At 38.5% G+C, this 17,323-nt stretch overlaps 1 protein-coding gene across 2 annotated transcripts in view; it reads right to left on the bottom strand.

Annotated features, from left to right (window-relative positions):
* The window catches only part of FGD6 (FYVE, RhoGEF and PH domain containing 6), a 72,799-nt gene that overhangs the window by 4,987 nt on the left and 50,489 nt on the right, over nucleotides 1-17,323 (bottom strand). For both annotated transcript variants that reach the window (XM_080577458.1, XM_080577457.1), the window contains 11 exons: nucleotides 16,402-16,460; nucleotides 16,203-16,274; nucleotides 15,608-15,676; nucleotides 14,111-14,194; nucleotides 12,879-12,958; nucleotides 7,889-7,991; nucleotides 7,226-7,372; nucleotides 6,315-6,417; nucleotides 4,201-4,328; nucleotides 3,392-3,520; nucleotides 832-980 (listed from right to left, as the gene is read on the bottom strand). In XM_080577458.1, coding sequence (XP_080433584.1) covers nucleotides 832-980; nucleotides 3,392-3,520; nucleotides 4,201-4,328; nucleotides 6,315-6,417; nucleotides 7,226-7,372; nucleotides 7,889-7,991; nucleotides 12,879-12,958; nucleotides 14,111-14,194; nucleotides 15,608-15,676; nucleotides 16,203-16,274; nucleotides 16,402-16,460 — 1,123 coding nt within the window. The remainder of the gene's footprint in view (nucleotides 1-831; nucleotides 981-3,391; nucleotides 3,521-4,200; nucleotides 4,329-6,314; nucleotides 6,418-7,225; nucleotides 7,373-7,888; nucleotides 7,992-12,878; nucleotides 12,959-14,110; nucleotides 14,195-15,607; nucleotides 15,677-16,202; nucleotides 16,275-16,401; nucleotides 16,461-17,323) is intronic.

The raw sequence follows: 17,323 nt of genomic DNA, 5'->3' as shown, positions 1-17,323 counted from the left end.
AAAGCTGCATTGAAATCCATCAGATACACTAGGTATGTAGGCAAGACAAATGTATTGCTTGCGTGCTCATTTCTAGTTTACTCCATGATTCATATAGCAAATAGTGTGGGGGTTTTTTGTTTTGTTTTATTTTTACTAATTAACGACCACATTTCAAGGTTATTTTATATAAAATAAACACAGTATATAAAATGATAAATATGAGTCCAAATTCAGACACAGCAGCAGAACTTAAAGCAGCTTGTGTGAATGTTCTCTGAATTCAGGCTTTTCATCCGAGCATGTTAAGCAAGCCTAGATGCTCATGCACATCTGCATACACAGTTCACACTTCTGTACCTTACTTTTTAGGTTTCACTTATTTTAGTTCCATATATTCACTAAAAATAACTAAAATTTAGAGCTGGAAATAAAATAAAAACAGGGACAGACCAGTTAGCTTTTTGAACACATTTTGCAGATTTCTACAAAGGTAACGCATTCCATTTTCACTTGAGCAGACCAGGTAAAGAGATCATGGAATAGGCTATGAAAAAGAAAGACTTTGTATTTTATCTTGGACTTTTCTGGGTCTAAGAAGCCTGCATCTTCATTTAAAGAAAAACAAAAACAAAACACAATGTTTTGCCCAGTTCCACTCCATTTTGATTGCCTTTTCAGAAGTGCTAATGAAACCAGGACCTGTGTTTAAATAATTTATTTTTTTTTAATCTGCTTATATAATATGCACCTACTGTACATATGCTTAATCCATTAATATTAACATTTATGATTTCTAAAACATTTTTTTCCTGGAAAACGTAAGAAGAATTAATTCAAATAATTTCTTACTTTTGAGCTGAGTGTGGATCATCTGCTTTGAATATGTAAAATAAAGTGTTTTTGTGCAATAGATGGAACACTCTAGACTCTGAGTTTTCATCTCGGACTTCACTGACTGTAAATCCCAGTAAAGGCTGGCTCTCTAGCGCTGCCACATCCTAGTTTATGGAGGAAAAAAATTGAACAAGACAAAATTAGAGCTGGTAAGATATATTAAACAATGCATTTAGACAATATTCATGCACCCTACCATTGCAACAGATTATACAGCAAACAAGTTGTTACAAATACTCATGCACAAAATGCTGCTTTTTTTTGAATAGTCTCCAGGCAGGAAAATAACAAAACCTCCCAGACTGCAATACTGCTGTTCCTCATTTTTTTTCTGATACCATCTACCTTGTCTGTCACTGTATACTCTCATTATTCTGCCCGGTAAGGACCTCTTATATCAAAAGATCGGGCACCATCTGGCTGCAGACCAAAAGTCCATCTAGCCTAATACTCACTCCACCAACAACCTTAGTAAGTTTTCACGTCTTAAGAGGGACATGAGATGCTCTTAGCTGCACGGAGCATGCTAGACGGAGGAGCAATGGATGTAACTTATGATCTCAAGTACTGTAGTCTCACTCCAGATGGTTTTGATGGCTAAACTTATTTTGCTTTCTGATGCTGAAAATTAAAAGGATGGAAAAAAAGAAGTTGCTCAGTGTTCAAAAGTGATTGGCTAGGAAAGAGTAAGAACAGAAGCTATGCCTTTTAGCTACTCTTCCTTTAATTTCAAAACATGGCTAAAATGCAGCCTTTTGCCTTCCTCATTCGTCTCAAGTACTTCATTTTTTAATACTCTTATCTTTTAATTAATAAAGACACTGCACAGCATTTTGGGGAAAAGAAATATTTTCATCCCGTGCAAATTCCAAAATACTCTTTTGTAACGAGGCAAGGTCCTGCAATGTTTCTGCAGGACCTTTCTCTACCTGTAATTTATAGAGAAAATACACAAAGAATGTGCACAGATGCTGATACATCAGGTGAAGACTGTGGTAATGGCCTTTACACTAAAACAGCAGTATCCTATGAAAGCAGCATTTCTTGAAGCTGGAAAACAGTCAAGTAAGGCAATCTATTTTCCTATCTATATCCTTATACCACTGAAAAGTGATCTTTTTACCACTAATTGTTGTATCACTTGGAATCACTGAAAGTGGCTTAAGTGGGATTTCCTGGCTAAGACTATGTTGGACCAGCCACCACACCGGCCCTTCAGACTCTCCAAATAACCGCCTTGCTGGAATGAATGAAGAAAAAGGATGGATATTTCTCAGTTTAAAGAAAATTGGAAAGAGCTAACTTTATGATTGTTAGCTGCAAATTGAAGCAACTCTGGAAGGCTGGTGTCTCAGGGGAAGTCAAGCAAAAAATGTTTTAAGATGACTGTCACGGACTAATATGCCTGTCTTCACAGTTGCTGAGGTTTCCTTTTTAACTGCCAGAAGTGAGACAATGCTCCAAAATATTTTTTTCAAATCTGTGCAAAAGTAATTACTTTGTACATAATTAAGATATTTTTAGAACTACTTGATTATTTACTATTGCTAATATTCTGGTGGGAGTAACATAGTTCAGAAATGCTAAAAAAAGGTTTGCACTGGAGCACTGCAACCCAGTAGCAAGTCTGAACACAAATGCCTGCTCAAACCAGAAAAAATACAGAGTAGGGCTGGAGTGGGGGTGAAGAGTAATTCTTTACGTGGTCAGAATAGGTTGGGCCTTACCATTTTTAACAAAAGTGAGGGACAGCAATACCTTTAAACAGGTGGTTTGTATATTACAGCTTTCAAGAGCAAAATCAAGCTATCCCTTATAATACAAAAAAAAAAAAAAAAACAACAAGATCTTCCAGCTATACAATACATCCATATATGGTTGTAAAGCATTATAAGATGTGACAAAACTACAGCACCCTCAGCACAAGCTGGGATGTGCAGAGCTTATATATATTGGTTAGATTATTCCATTATTCCGTACTGTAGTAGAACTGCACATTCTAAATAAATAAGCAAATGCCATTAGACAAGATGCGTTTCTTATTTAATATACAGTGCTGCAGTAGAAAATAACTTCAGGCTGGAGGAGACGGTTTCAGGTCAAGAGGTTTAGTTTGCTCATTTTCCATGCATCCAAAATACCTCATAGAACTACAAAACAAGCTATTTCCAGATGCTTTTATAATGTTTTATAATATTGGCTTTGCCACTCTTCCAGTGTGATGCATCTAAACAGGCTCCCATGTATTCAACTGACTCAGAACATACCTATAACCGAGCAACGGTGTGCAGTGCAGAGGTACTCAAAGCTAAGTCTTGAATCAGAAACAGCACAGCTTTACTAGTTTATTATTGTACCAAGCTCAATGGGCCTCTTCAAAATACTATATTGCAATCAGATCAATTACTATTAGGCGACCTAACTTTATAGCCTGTTTCTAGATGATAAAAATAACTGATTGTTACAAATACAGTATTATCACTGGATATTTGATTTCTAAGAGGTCATCTCTTACCTCACTAGCAGCATATGTGTATAGCACCTTGTTTTTTATAACAAACCATAGGTGTTTCCATGGTTTCTTACTGCCCTTAGATCTGTGTAAGTAGCCACTCATTGTAGAATCTTCTGTATTTGCTGAAACCTGAAATGAAAAGAAACCCCAAGAGGATGTATACATTTGTCCAGGTTTTTCCAGTAGAGATTTTTTAAAAACAGATCTTCAGAACCCTGTCCTGTTGAAGACACAAATTCTATCCTCATCTCAAGTTAATATTGGTAATTAATTCAGATGGCTGAAAGAAAAGCAATTTTGTCGGCCACCATCTCTCAGCCTGGAAGAGAGCTTTCTGCAGTCACTAAGAACTGGAACTTAAATTGGATGCAACAGGATGAGAGGGCTGAAACACTGAGACCCACATACATCTGCAGAACACACATTCCTATATAAGAAGGCAAATTACTTCCTCCCATTCCCAAGACCTCTGAAGTAGGCTGGCAGTTTAGCTCTATCTTTTCTAATTGTAAGCTGACAGATGAGTTGGTGTGGGAGTCTTCTAAATTACTCTTGGTGCAGAGATAAATCACAGTTCTTTGAAACACAGGGAAGCAAGAAAGAAATTACAATTCCAGACTATCTAAATCACAGTCTTATGCAGTTTATGCACTTCTCCATAGCTCAGGATCCTGTCTGTGTAAAATTAAGGCGCAAATCACTGTTACAGGTGACTTTTGACTTTGGATTCTAAAGACAGTTAAAATATGGGATTATTTTCTGTTGTTAACATTTTAGATATAATTACTTTTGATCAATAAAGCACTTACTTCTTTGAGGGCTGCAGGAATTTTTTTCTGCTTTCTTCCAGAGGGAATACTTTGTAATACTGTAGACAAGGCACTTGATGGAGATTTATGGTTGACTGGGGATCCGCTTTTAGGAGTGCATTGGTTATCTGAAATGCATAGGATGAATATATTGCTTCCATATCAGAGATGAATGAACAGAAGCAATGACTATTTTCTAAAAAATCAGCTGATATTTTTATTCTGATCATAGTGTTTCAAATGTAACACCTAATCACATTAAATTCAGTGTTGAATTAACTTTTCACTGTTATCATCAACACGAGTTAGAATCCCCAAAGCCACATCAGGATGAAAAAAAGAAAAAAAAAAGAAATTTAAAACTGAACAGATTGGTCTTGCTTGTTTTCAAAGTCTGTTTTGTTGATGTTGAAATGCCTTTGCCCACATGCAGAGTAAAAATTCAGGTCTTAAAAAACACACCAAGTTTTTAAGGGATGTCCTTTGCAGCTAAGTCCGTGTTTTACCTCTGTTCCCCAGCTCTTTGTCTTCCAATTCTCTACACCTGGTATCTTCTTCTGCTTTTTTTTTTTTTTTCTTCCCCCAGTATAGATGATATGGATGCTGAAGGGCTTCTCTTCCAGCGTGATGCTATCTCTCACACACACACACACACTTCTAGCTCATTGCCATCTCCAGAATGTGTGCTGTGTTTTTCTCCACAGCAGTTGGCAGTTCCTCCACTTCTCTCGGAAGACTTCTGCAACACTTCACTCTTTTAAAACCCCTCTTTCTATGGACACACACCACTATTTTCCAGCCCAGCCTGGAGGGAGGAGGGCTGCCCTAAGCTTCATTAATCCCCCTTCTTGAGTTGTCCCTGAACGTGGCCAGGCTCTCAACAAGCAGAACAGAAAAGTGATTGCATTGCCAGCTGTACTGCACCTGCCCAGCAGCAGTTTTCCCGGACAGAAGGACCTGTAATTGCCTGCAGCACAGCAGCCCCTAGCGCCCAATGCAAAGACCTGCACGCGGCCCTGGCAATCCACCTGCCCCATCCACCTTCACAGGCTCCCACCACCGCCCCGAGGGCTGTTGATGCTGCTTCCCACTTCCCCGTGACAACTGACACTACCAGCGTGCTGGAAACCATGGCTTGGTTATTTCACCAGGGCATCATTGATTTCCTCAGACACCCCAGAAAGCTTGCGTTGACCTGGGGCTTCTGCCAGAGGGGTGGGCAGCAAACTGTTCCAGTCCCCGTTCATGCCTGATTTGGGTAACCTGAACTGGAGTCTTTGGACAGAATTGTTTTGAATACAATAATTTATCTCAAAAGAGAGATGGGACTGGGTACCCACCTCACTGGGAGATGCCCCCACTGATTTTATATTCGTTTTGGCATAATGATTTGAAGCTCCTTCAAAGAGATGGATTTGAGTTCACTCATGATGAGAAAGAAAGTGATCCCAGACCTCTTCTCTGAGTGTTATTACCACCAGGCTAGCCAACCCCCTTGCTTGCAAGCATGCATCAACAGTACCATGTTCCCTGAAAGTGCTTCAGTTAAAATAGCTCTAGGTGTGGTGTTTTATGTTGATGGTGTGCTGTAGGCATGCTTGGGGTCATTCATAAGAGTTTGCCCTCAGAACTGAGGTGCAGACATGCCAGCTTCTTGAATTTGAGATAAGCTGAGGCTTGAGGCTGAAGAGATTCAGCTTTGGTAGGATGAAGTCTTTGTACAGCCACAGAATTTCAGCTATCTTAGCAGCTTTGCTTCCAAAAAGAAGTTTACGGCACACAAGTTACAGAGGGCAAAAGTACATGCAAATCCACTGGGAGGCCATGATATATTGCAAGGACTTCAACGTGAACTTGTATCCTGTGGTAAATGAAAAACAACGTAGCACAAGTTCCCTCAAAAAAGAAAGGAAGAACCAATGTATTGCAAATTCATTTCCTAGCTTACTCTGCAGAAACTTGTTTGGGCTACTGTAACCTCTAACCTCAGATGGTGATAGCCTTTCAGGCCCTAGAAGAACTAGGCACCTAAATCCAGCCGTAACGATGAGGCACGCTCATATTATGTTAAAATGGGGCATAGAGATGAGACAGTTTGTGCAGATTTTCTTTACCTTGTTTTTGTAGCTCTCTGAAGCAATGATCACATACTCTTGCTGGCTGGTTTTTCATATAGTCTAAACCATGTTTATTTGATGAGCAAGCTTGACAGACAATCTGGAAACAAATAAATGCATTACAGCCCATTACTGTACATGATATGCACCTCTAAATCACCTGTAAATGCTCGAAGATGTTTGCTTCAGTAGTTAAGCCCGTAACAGAACCTCAAACAGGCACTGTTTTACACTGAAAATGGTTTAATGTCTTGGCTTGTTCTTTTGTTCAACATGCTGCTCTTTCCTCCTCTAAACTATGAAAATTTAGGAAAAAAACACTCAATTACACAAATCATAAGTCATTGTTAATAATCCATGAAAAGTGGACTAAGCATACTGTGTTAATTAACTATTACATTCAGAAGCTTTTAAAGGAATAACTAAAAGTAGTCCTTGCTCTTTTGAAAATTTCTCTGCAACACAGGTATCTGAACTACATTCAATTCTGTATTCCCGTTTCGTTAACGCAAGAAAACAAAGGATCATCAGATATATCTGCATTTCATAACAGTTAAATATAAAATAAGTTTGGTACTAACTTAAAAAAAATTTATTATTTATCTTAAAAAATAAGTGAGGAAGATATTTTGAACATTTCAACTAACATTCTTGGTTTGTACTACACAACTGCAGAAGCAGGAGACAAACATAAATAATATCCCCAAATGCAAAATAAGTAACATACACCAGGTTAATTGGCCGCTCATAACACTTTACTCTAAAAAGCATGCTGCTTTTGACCAATACAATTGTTTCATAGTACAGCGTTCCCTGAAACAGTAGCTGTGGTGCAACCAGGCTGTCTGTATTTGTCATACAAAGAACCGGAATGACTAACAGAAAAGGTAATTACAAAATTGCCCAACCTTTCCACATGCCCTGCAGTGATGTCTTCTCCACGTCAATGTGAATTCACTCGTACAGATCATGCACATAGTGGCTCTAGTATCAGGAATCCAGATAGGAGCTTTTGATCCTAGCGGGCTATCTTCTTCCTGCTTCTCTGGATCTGCCTAAGAGAACGCAGGCAGAATACCATTATATTCAGAGATGAAAAATAAGGTAAACACTTATCAGTGATTATACACTAACTCTAATAAAGTTGGAAAGCCCTCTGATAAATTGTCATGGTCTTAAATGTCATCTTCTATTTCACCAGTGATCATTATAATGCAAGCCTAATGACAGAGCTGTATTTAATTAGTTCAAAAAAAGCTGTGTGACTACCAAGCTTTACCAACCTATTTATATAGATAGCTGCTATGTTTTAAAATCTTCTCTCATTATCTTTCTGTTCTCAGGGTAACCGAGAGAATTGAGAAAATTGGTTTGGATTTTTTGGAAGTAATTTTAAATTTCTGAAGTAGATAATGTTATGAAACATCATTCTATTCTATCATCACCTATTCTCTTATCAATTACTATTCTGTTATGCTATTCATCATGAAATGCCTCTTGCATCTCTAGACATCTGCTAAGAAACTTTATATTTAAAAAGGAAACAAAACAATAATAACAGTGTGATATACCTCTTCAAGACTTTTGCTAGGATTGAATGTGATTCTCTTTTTTGTATATTCTTCAATTGACCTGGAGATAGCTTCTAACCATTCATCTCTTTCTGTGGCAGAACTGTTGGGGTAAAAAAAAAAAATTAAAAAATCAATATATCATTAGCATTTAAAACTAAGAAGTGAGTGTTGATTCAGATTCCATTAGCTTTATTACACATTGATTTAACTCTTGCAGTTTTTCAGTTTTACAGACTGTCTCTAGTTCCTGTTGAAACTTGTACTACCCTTCATAAATTATATACACTGCATGGTGTCAGTTACTTGCGTTGATTAATATTAAAAAAGGATTCTGCATCTGTTGTCATAACGTGGATTCCTTCTTTCCTTTTCCTCCTCCCCAAGTGGCATATGATTGTTTCGAGGTTTGATGTCGTTATTTCCACCTCCTCCTCGGACCCATGAAATGCTTGACTACCACCCATGTAAATGGTACTCCCAAGAACACAGGCACGGGCCCTTCCACATAAGAAGGAATCTGAAATTTCAGCAAGCATTCCCCCCTGGTGCAGTATGTTATACGTAGTCCTGTAAAACCCCAACATTCTTCTCCCAAAAATGCAGTTTATTCCCCAGCTTCGTTCTCCTGACAGTTTGTTCCTATGAAGTCTAATAATTATGCTGTTTAAAAAAAAATATATATATTTTTTTCCAAAATTTTCCATCGGATTAGCTAGCCCAAAGAGAGAAATGGTTCTCTGTCCAATGAGCTTACTGTATCTCTTTACCCTGCAGTACTTCCTGAGGCTATGGGCAGACCACTTGCATATAATAGAAACCCATTTTGCTGCGGCAAAGTGTGCGTTACCTTTCAGACCCTAGGTCTTATTTTCTGCCTTGTGCCAGAACACACACATGGCCACAGAGTGGGCTCTATGTGCAGTGAACTGGACCTGGAAACAAATCCATACTGAAGAGAGGAATCGACCAGCCCTTCCTCAGGATCAATTTACGACTGGGCTCACCATGCAGCTAAAGAATGACTTGTGCCAGCACAAAGGAGAGGGAGCCTGGAGGGAGGAAGGAGCAGTTTGCGGTAGAGGAATTGCTAGACTGCTTGTTTAAGATGCAACGCCAGCTTAGAAAGGGCTGCTGAAATCTAAACCAGAAGTTGCTACCAACAATATTTTCTATTCCCCACTTCTTTAATAGTATCACATAAACTATTCTTCTTCTTTAAACCAATGAATTTAACACGATGCATATATAAAAAGGACAGTTAGCAAAAAAAGAAAGCAATGATTGAGGTGTGCAACACCAGTTATTACTTAATGGCCATTGTAGGTGAAATTAGAAGCTTTGATCATTTCTGAACCATTAAGGAAAACATTTTGAGCTGACATTTTGAACTGGATGAAATTGGGTACTGGATAGAATCAGAGTGGACAAATCTGATACAGCAAACACAGGAGAAGCCTGTGAGGCACAAACGAAAACACGATCTAGTACACACAGCAATAAAATCAGAACAAAAGGAGAGGAAATAAGATACAAGCAAGGGCAAAGCAATGTATTATTGTCTGTCCTAATATCTCACACTCTGAGTGGAACATTTTGTTCAGTTTATTTACCCTTGCTTCCTCATCCGGTAAGAAGGACTGTCTGCATTAGCTACATAACATTCTTAATTCCTATCAACTCCTTTGGCTTTTTCAAAATCTGGTTACATTTAATTAAGTTCCTAAAACTATTATTAAATAATTAGAGTTGGTTCAGTGTTGGAGATTAAGCATCCCCCAGTCACGTGGGGATTGTTGCAGATGGGGTTGCTCACACAGCGAGCTACATGGCTTAGGCCCTCACATTTTACTAGGGAGCTTGCACTTGGTAGGTCTGCTGGTGCGAGCCTTTAGGGTTGTTTACAGCCCTCCAGAGCCTGAGAGCAGAGGTGGTTCCATCAGCAACCAAACTGATGTAAAGGTTTCCAGCAGCAAAAAAAGGCAGCGTTTCCTCTGCTGTCCCTGCCAGCCCTCCCCCAGCTGCACAGCTCTGCCACTTCCCTTGCTGCAGGTCCCGCGGCTGTTGCATCCTTCCAAAAGCTGCTTTGTTCACCAAAATCACAGAGTTCTCTTAGCTTTGCTTACCTAGTTATGTTTAAGATTTTAGCTAATAAATCAGCAGAAATCTCAAATGGACCGCAGAGAGTCCCAGCAATGTCTGTTTCTGGCAGCCGTGTGTGCGAGGAGCACAGTCGCAGCTGCTCAATGCAGCCAAGCTGTTAGGTGGTCCCAGGAGGGCTCAGAGGAGGACGGCCCTGCTGTTTGCAGGCTCAGAGCCCCAGGGCACCTCTCACAGCTGAGCTAGTCTTGCATGAGCTATCCTTGTGTTAAGAGGGGAATACAGCTCCCTGCCTGGGGTGGCCGTTAGCCAGCCTTATTGCCGGAGACAGGCCAGCTGGCCTCAGACCACATCAGGCTGACATGGCTGTTGTTTTCAGGACCTAAGCTTTACTTCTGCACAGTGCTTTATCATGCAGATGCGCTAGCTTGCTTTTATAATTAAGAGATTTCCAGTACAATACCACATTGTACCATGCAAAACAATCCACATCCCTACGGACAACCCAAGAAAACTGAAGCCTCAACCCAGACTAGATAAAGCAGAATGCTAATGCAATCAGCAAAACTAAACCTGAAGCAAGAAAGACGTTGTTTAGGCATTAATCTATGCTTCTGGTTTTAACTGGCTTACATGTTATTACTAGCAATTTTTCACCAGCGTAATTGCTCCTCTCCCCCAACTCTGCCCCCAGAAACATTTCAAAATCTCTTCTATGGCTTTGTAATTGAGATTTTTACTGCAAAGGAGCTGTTAGCATGGGGTATCAAAGGGAAGATGCAGTCTGTATTAACAAGATACTGATTCTCTGTCTGCACTATTTATCAATAGGAACAGCATCAGAAACATATGCAAAAACCTACTGCTAGTAGGTTTTTCATTTGTTTCCCTCCTATACCACAGCAAACCCAGGTTTTGCTTTCAGACAGACAAAAATCTTCATTTACACCTGGATCCCCCAACATCTCTTTCATCCCAAGCAAATGCAACCTCTCTCTGTCACAGTTGTGTAACTTTGGGCTCTTGCACACACCGTTTCCAATAAGTATAAAAATAACAGAGATGAACGTTCTCCAAAGATGCAAGGTCAACAACACTAAAAAAGAACGAGCAAGTCAGAGCAGCTTTAGTTGGTAACATGAGGGTAATTCCAGTAATTTCAAGGACAAGACAAAAGCATGTCACAAATGACACTCAGAGGGATAGGAATGTTAACAGATTTTGCCCCATGCACCAGCATGTATTTTGTAGGAGTTACTTTTAATCTAACAATTAATCAGCTCCTCAGAAAGAAGAGGTTATCCTGTTTTGTAGAAAATATGTAGGTTGTATTTCAAGATGATAATCTTTTCACAAGTTCCAACTAATCTTTTTACATTACTTTTTTAATAACTCTGAAGTAGAACTGTTGTTTCAAGTCACGTGAAGATAAAAACACACTAGCTACTACAATCCCACAAATATCTTTATGTATTTGTGCAACACCCAGTCACCAAGGCACCGAAGCAGCACAGACCTGCTCACGTGATAGCAGTACAGAACCATACCCTAAACTACGAAATGCATCTTTTTCCCATAGAAAATCAAGAATCATAAGAATCATAAGAAGCATTTTTTTTTGTTTTTGAAAATCCATAAATATTCCTTTCAAGCCTGTTATAAATAACTACTGCTCAGACACAATTGAGCTGCTTCCTCTGGCTACTCTGACAAGGTTAACCTTGGTCTACCCCTCAGCTAACGATACTGCTATCTCTGAGCAGACATCCTAATGTCAGTATTTACAAGGTCACACAGAAAGCAGCAGTCTGCCCTTGCTCAGCTTTGCTAAATAAAAAAGAGAAAACATGTCCTTATTCATTGATATCAGCACTGTCACAAGTGACAGACCATATCAAACTCCAATTCAAATGCAGTAAAAACAACAATCCACAAAACCAGGTCTTTGTTAGAGGCAGCTCAGTGAAGGCAGACCAGAACTGCTCCATTTTAGTGCATGTTACAGGGAGAATTTATTGTTCTGGTAAAGACAAACATCATTTCTGTAATTCATGACATTTCTATAATTTCATGTTCCATTCAGCACTTCACTGAGATCCATTTCTTATCTCAATTGCACTGTTATTTTAGCTAGATGACTGACCACAATGACTCTTTCCAATTTATATCAGTTAAAAATAATGTCAAAATGTATTATTGTTATGCCTCATATCCTGTCCTGCTAATGCACTGACAGATAATATCAGTAATTCTGGAAAAAAAAAATAGAGAAAAATCAAAGCCTAAAATTAATTGAAGTGAAACTTAATTTTAATTCTTGTTCCTCTCAAAGAAAGGCAGTAAAAGTATAATATTTCAATTTACTTAAAGTTTTCAAAAGCGTAGTTAAGCTGAAGAGGAAGAAAAATCAACATTTTTGTTCCATCTGATTAACAGTTAACTCTCTTGATGACAGCAAAACTCCTATCAGATGCAGCCTTAAGCCCAAGTTGTTCAAATAGCAGACACATTTACTATAGATTTTGTGATTCTATCCATCTCTTTACAACATGGAGTCTTCCTTACAGGTCAGAGTGAACTGTATTACAGACTACAAATTCACGTGGTATCTGTGAAACTGATTATATACAAGCAGGCTTCCTTTCTGCCAGCCCATTAAAAAAGGCTAAATATTCAAAATCAAATTTTAAATACGAACAACAGCAAATTGGAACAAAGCCTACTTTATTTCCAGAAACCCATATGTCAGTCTATTCTTCTGTAGTAACTCTAGCCAGGAGTCACTTTTCATCATGTATGTGCAAAACAAGCTATGAAGATATTAATTAAAAAGCTTATGAGACCTGTTTGAAATCACATACTTTTAAAATCATTAATTTGCGAGACTCACCTTGCTGAAAGAATGAAGGATCTCTCTACACTTTCTATGTTCAGTTCGTTCTGATAAGCTTCCTGGGTTGGCTTTTTAACCTTCATTTGAGAAAGAAAAATTTATATTCAAACTGACATGGTACGTTTATGCTGCTTTATTTTTTACTTATTTATTGCAAGGTCTCTTCGATTTTTACTGTAGAAGGGGTAAATTAGAGAGAAGATCTCGCAGTGAGGAGAACATACACCAGCCTGTAGTGCTCGGCTGCAGTACGATTACACAGAGCCCACCATTTTATTTCACTGTGGCACCACAGGAACACTGGAGGTGTACAGGGGAATGAAGCTCAAGAGCTACCAGACACTTCCCACTGTGCCTTGTAAGTTTCTTCTACAACTACGCAAAAAAGCACACCGCAGCACAAAATATAGGCCACTGGTGTGCTCCACGATGGGCATCTGCCCCATATCTCCATGGGCTAGACTGCCCTGGTGATCCTTTTGAGCTACCACATTTCAAACACAGAGGATTTGGAAAGTTAAGAGTGGATCTGAGCCACCACAAGACATCTGCTGGCAGAAGAGAGGCTGCAGCTCCTCCTGTGAAAGCTCAGGCCTGGGCGCCAGATCTGTGCTCTAGCTGGATTTGGTGCTCTTCCCTGACAGGACCAGAGACGAGATACATGAGATACTTGATTCCTGAGGCGATGGTTTGTTTCTCCCAGCAACTGTCATGTCAGAGACCATGTCAACACGCAGCATGCATACTCCTTGTCACTACCCAGAGGGGTTCGGGGTTTAATTCTGGTGCTTTTCACAAAGGCTCAGAAACAAAAGCCGTATCTTCCCTTGCGGTTAACAGATCTCTATAAACCATGGAGATTTGATTGACCAGATCAAAGTTATCAGACAGAGATACCTAATCTCTGGGCGTGGACAAGAAAAAGCATTTGCAAGGCAAAAGCTAAGCAGTTTAATACAAAACCAGAAGTAGGCAAGACTACTTCTGAGTAGGCCAGCACCAGATGAAAGGCATGTAAGATGATGCTGTGACAACAGAGTTGTTTAGGGAAACACAGACGATAATCCCACAGACGATATTATGGAAGAAACTTTATGCCTGCAGGACTGCTCTGTAACAAAAGCATCTTTTAACACCACTTTCCAACAATAAACATAGCTACCTTTTGAAAATTTAAGACCTCAGTTTAAACACATTTAGAAAAATACTTATTTTAGCAAGCGACTCACCTTCATTCCAGCCAAGGACAGCATGTTGTTGAGTTTATACATCCCTGACTGAACTGGAGTAGTATACAACAGGGCATCATTAAACTGTAATGTAGAAGCAATACATTTTAGTGACTAAAGACTATTTAGAGACTGATAATTTCAGATGCATTTTACAGAAAATATAAAATTCATACAGCACTAAGATCAACTGTCCAGGAGGGCATCTTCTACATCCTATTATTCCACTTAGAACCCAAGAAACATTTTCATGTTATTAATTTAGATAACAATAGGTGTCTATTTATATCCTTCCTTGTGTAAATATATATTTGGCAATGAGTAAACAGTGCACGGATGTCAAAGAACAGGCTGTCAGAAAGGACAGAAATGTTTCTCGTGTACACAACTATATTGTATAACAAACTACTTTTAAAGTATATTAGAATTAACCCTTCCAACAAAGAAAAACATTCCAGAAACTAGGAGATGGCAGAATTAAAATTAGCAATTTATGATTATATGGACAAACTTATCCATATGAATGAAAACAATTCAAGCGTGCATCTACTGTTTATTTGCTGTTCTACCAGACTTGGCTTTATTTGATACACTTACTGAACAGCTATTAAGATGTTTTATTTCCTGTGTTGTTCAATGCGTGGATCCAGACTTCATTTACTGAACATAAACACAGACCTGAAGACTGAACTGTCTCATGAGATTTTGCTAAGAGCTTCATTGCAAAATAATCAAAGGTTTCATGAGTCTTACTACATCTTCACAACATGACCTATGAAAATCACTGCTTAATATATCAGTGCTCTGTGTGCTACAAAGTCATCTCCAGAGCATAAGAGAGACACTTCCAAGCTTAGAATACATACTTTGAGACTGCCTAGGAAAATATTTGTACTACAGTAACCAAAAGCCAGATTTCAGGCAAGACTGTGGGCCAATAATGCCACAAGTTACATACAGCAACAGTTGCTTTACTATCTAAATAGAGGAAAGAAACAAAAGGTTGAAGTGGAAACAAACTTCAGAGGCACAAAGGTTTCAAAACAAAACAGCAGCAGGAACAGGAAAAGAAGCTAGCACTTCATTTCCAGCTCAGTGCTATGCTCCGCTTGGGATGCGAGCAAAGGAGAAGAGGAAGGAGGGAAGGTGCAGTATCAGCAGCTGAACCGTAGGTTTTACAATCTGGTATAACTAACTGGGATAGAGTAGTTGTAGTTTTCCCAATACCTCAGATAACGCCTTCTCACAACCTGCTCAAATTTTAAACAAGCATTGGTCAAAACAGTACTTTTTATTAAGAAACTTGTTTTCTATTAAAACGTTATCGTATATGCAACAGATGATCTCCCTAAACTGGACTGAAGAAGTATAACAGCAACAAATGGTCATTTTTTTCCCCTATCTGAAGTTGCTAGTTACTTATCTTTGTGGTACAACCTTTCAACCACTTAAAATTACACCGTCATTAGGCACAGAGCAGTAAGTACACCATCTTACCAGAAAAAACATTCGTGGCTGCATGACCTTCCGAGACAGCTTCATCAGTGTTCCCTCTTTCAAAAATACCTAGCAAATTAAAACAAGCAATTCAAGACCTATCTTTTCAAGGCACAAGCTGTCCCAATCAGCTGATGTATTTCTTTTTTGTTATTACTATTATATATATTTTTAATTTTTACACCTGAACTGCTGCAGAACTTTTGGGATTCATGGTTCCCTTCCTGAAAAAGGCTCTTCATCTTTATGTCTCTCTAAAAGCTAGAAAGACCAACTAGCTGCCTTAGTTTTCCATGCTGCACTTGAAACCACGACAAATAAAACATTAAGCTTCAGGGAAAAAAAATGCCTGCAAGATCTTGCAGAGAATCATATTCTAAAAATCATAAGTTTTCATCAGAAAAATGTTGTTTCCCAAAAATAACTAAATAAAATTATACATATGGGGAGGCAGTAATCATTTCACTGTCAACATCAAATAATTAAATGATAGACCATTTTTCTCCTCAATGTGTGTCAGCTTCTGTACTTTGCTTGCATATCATCTGTACTGCACTTTTATTACAGTCATTTTAAGGTCATCTAGAAGACCTACCCTTCCTGGCTGTACAATCTCATGGTGTCCATTTAAACTGTACTGAATCTGCATGAGTTTCTGAAAGTTATCCTGCAGGGAGAAAAGAAAGGCAAAAAGATAAGAAATTGCCCTTGAATTCATGTGTTGTTTTTTTTTTCTTCTTTTAAAATAATAGAAAAAGCTTTAATCAGCCAGCTTCCCAAGTCAAAATACTTACTCCCTGCTTCATGATGTCATTGGCATGGTTTGCAACTTCTATGACAACAGCTAGAGCATCTGAAGGATGAAGAAACAATGTTTTTATTATACAGATCAGTTAGAATTGGTATTATGGAAAGGTACAATATTCCCCTTCGACACTGTGGCAAGATTCAAGGACATGATTGAAAAGTCACTACATTCAAGAACACTTCCCATACATCCCAGAAGCTTTCAATCATGGTTTTACAGGTGTGCCCTAGCAAGTTACTGCTTCAGCTAACAGTCACAGTGTCAATCATTTCCTATAGCTCATCCAGTCTACAAGCAAAATCGAGTTGTAGTTTCTCACACAAAGGATCATTTTAATTTCAGTGTCTCTGCTTACAGCAGAAGCATAAACAACATTTTAACTGAGACTATACAGAAGTTAATTAAGCTTTTTCCATTTTACACAACTGCCTCCAGTGCGAGTCATAAGAAGCTACCTAGAAAAATTGTGATTTCTTTCATCTGCCTTTAGTTTTGTTGCACTTCAAGGTAACAGGATAAAGTTCAAATTTCTAAACTTCAAACTTTCAATACCAGAAGCAAAAGAGAAATAGAAGAGTTATGAAAGACGAGGGATTTTTATTAAGTACTGATATTTAATAACTAGCAACTCAACTGAAATACATATTTAAGTGCAACTGCAAAAAGGGGTTATATAAAAGGATTATGTAAGCTACTGAGCAGCAACTGTGTATATTACATAGAACCCATCTAAGGATCTTATCCAAAAACCTGTAATTTGTTTATGTAGGAAAAAAAAAGACTCAATTAATTGAAAGCAAGCACAGCTGCTCTGATAAAATGTAATTTCTACAGCATTTAGCACCTTCTGAGTAATTCAAGTGCAAACACCCCAAAAAAAGGAAGTACATTTACTTTAAAGTACTCAG

Source organism: Anser brachyrhynchus (genome assembly GCF_964034855.1).
Source record: "Anser brachyrhynchus genome assembly, chromosome: 1".
NCBI lineage: Eukaryota > Metazoa > Chordata > Aves > Anseriformes > Anatidae > Anser > Anser brachyrhynchus.
The sequence above is the reverse complement of the archived record's forward strand: the minus strand, read 5'-3'. Positions and strand labels throughout refer to the sequence as shown.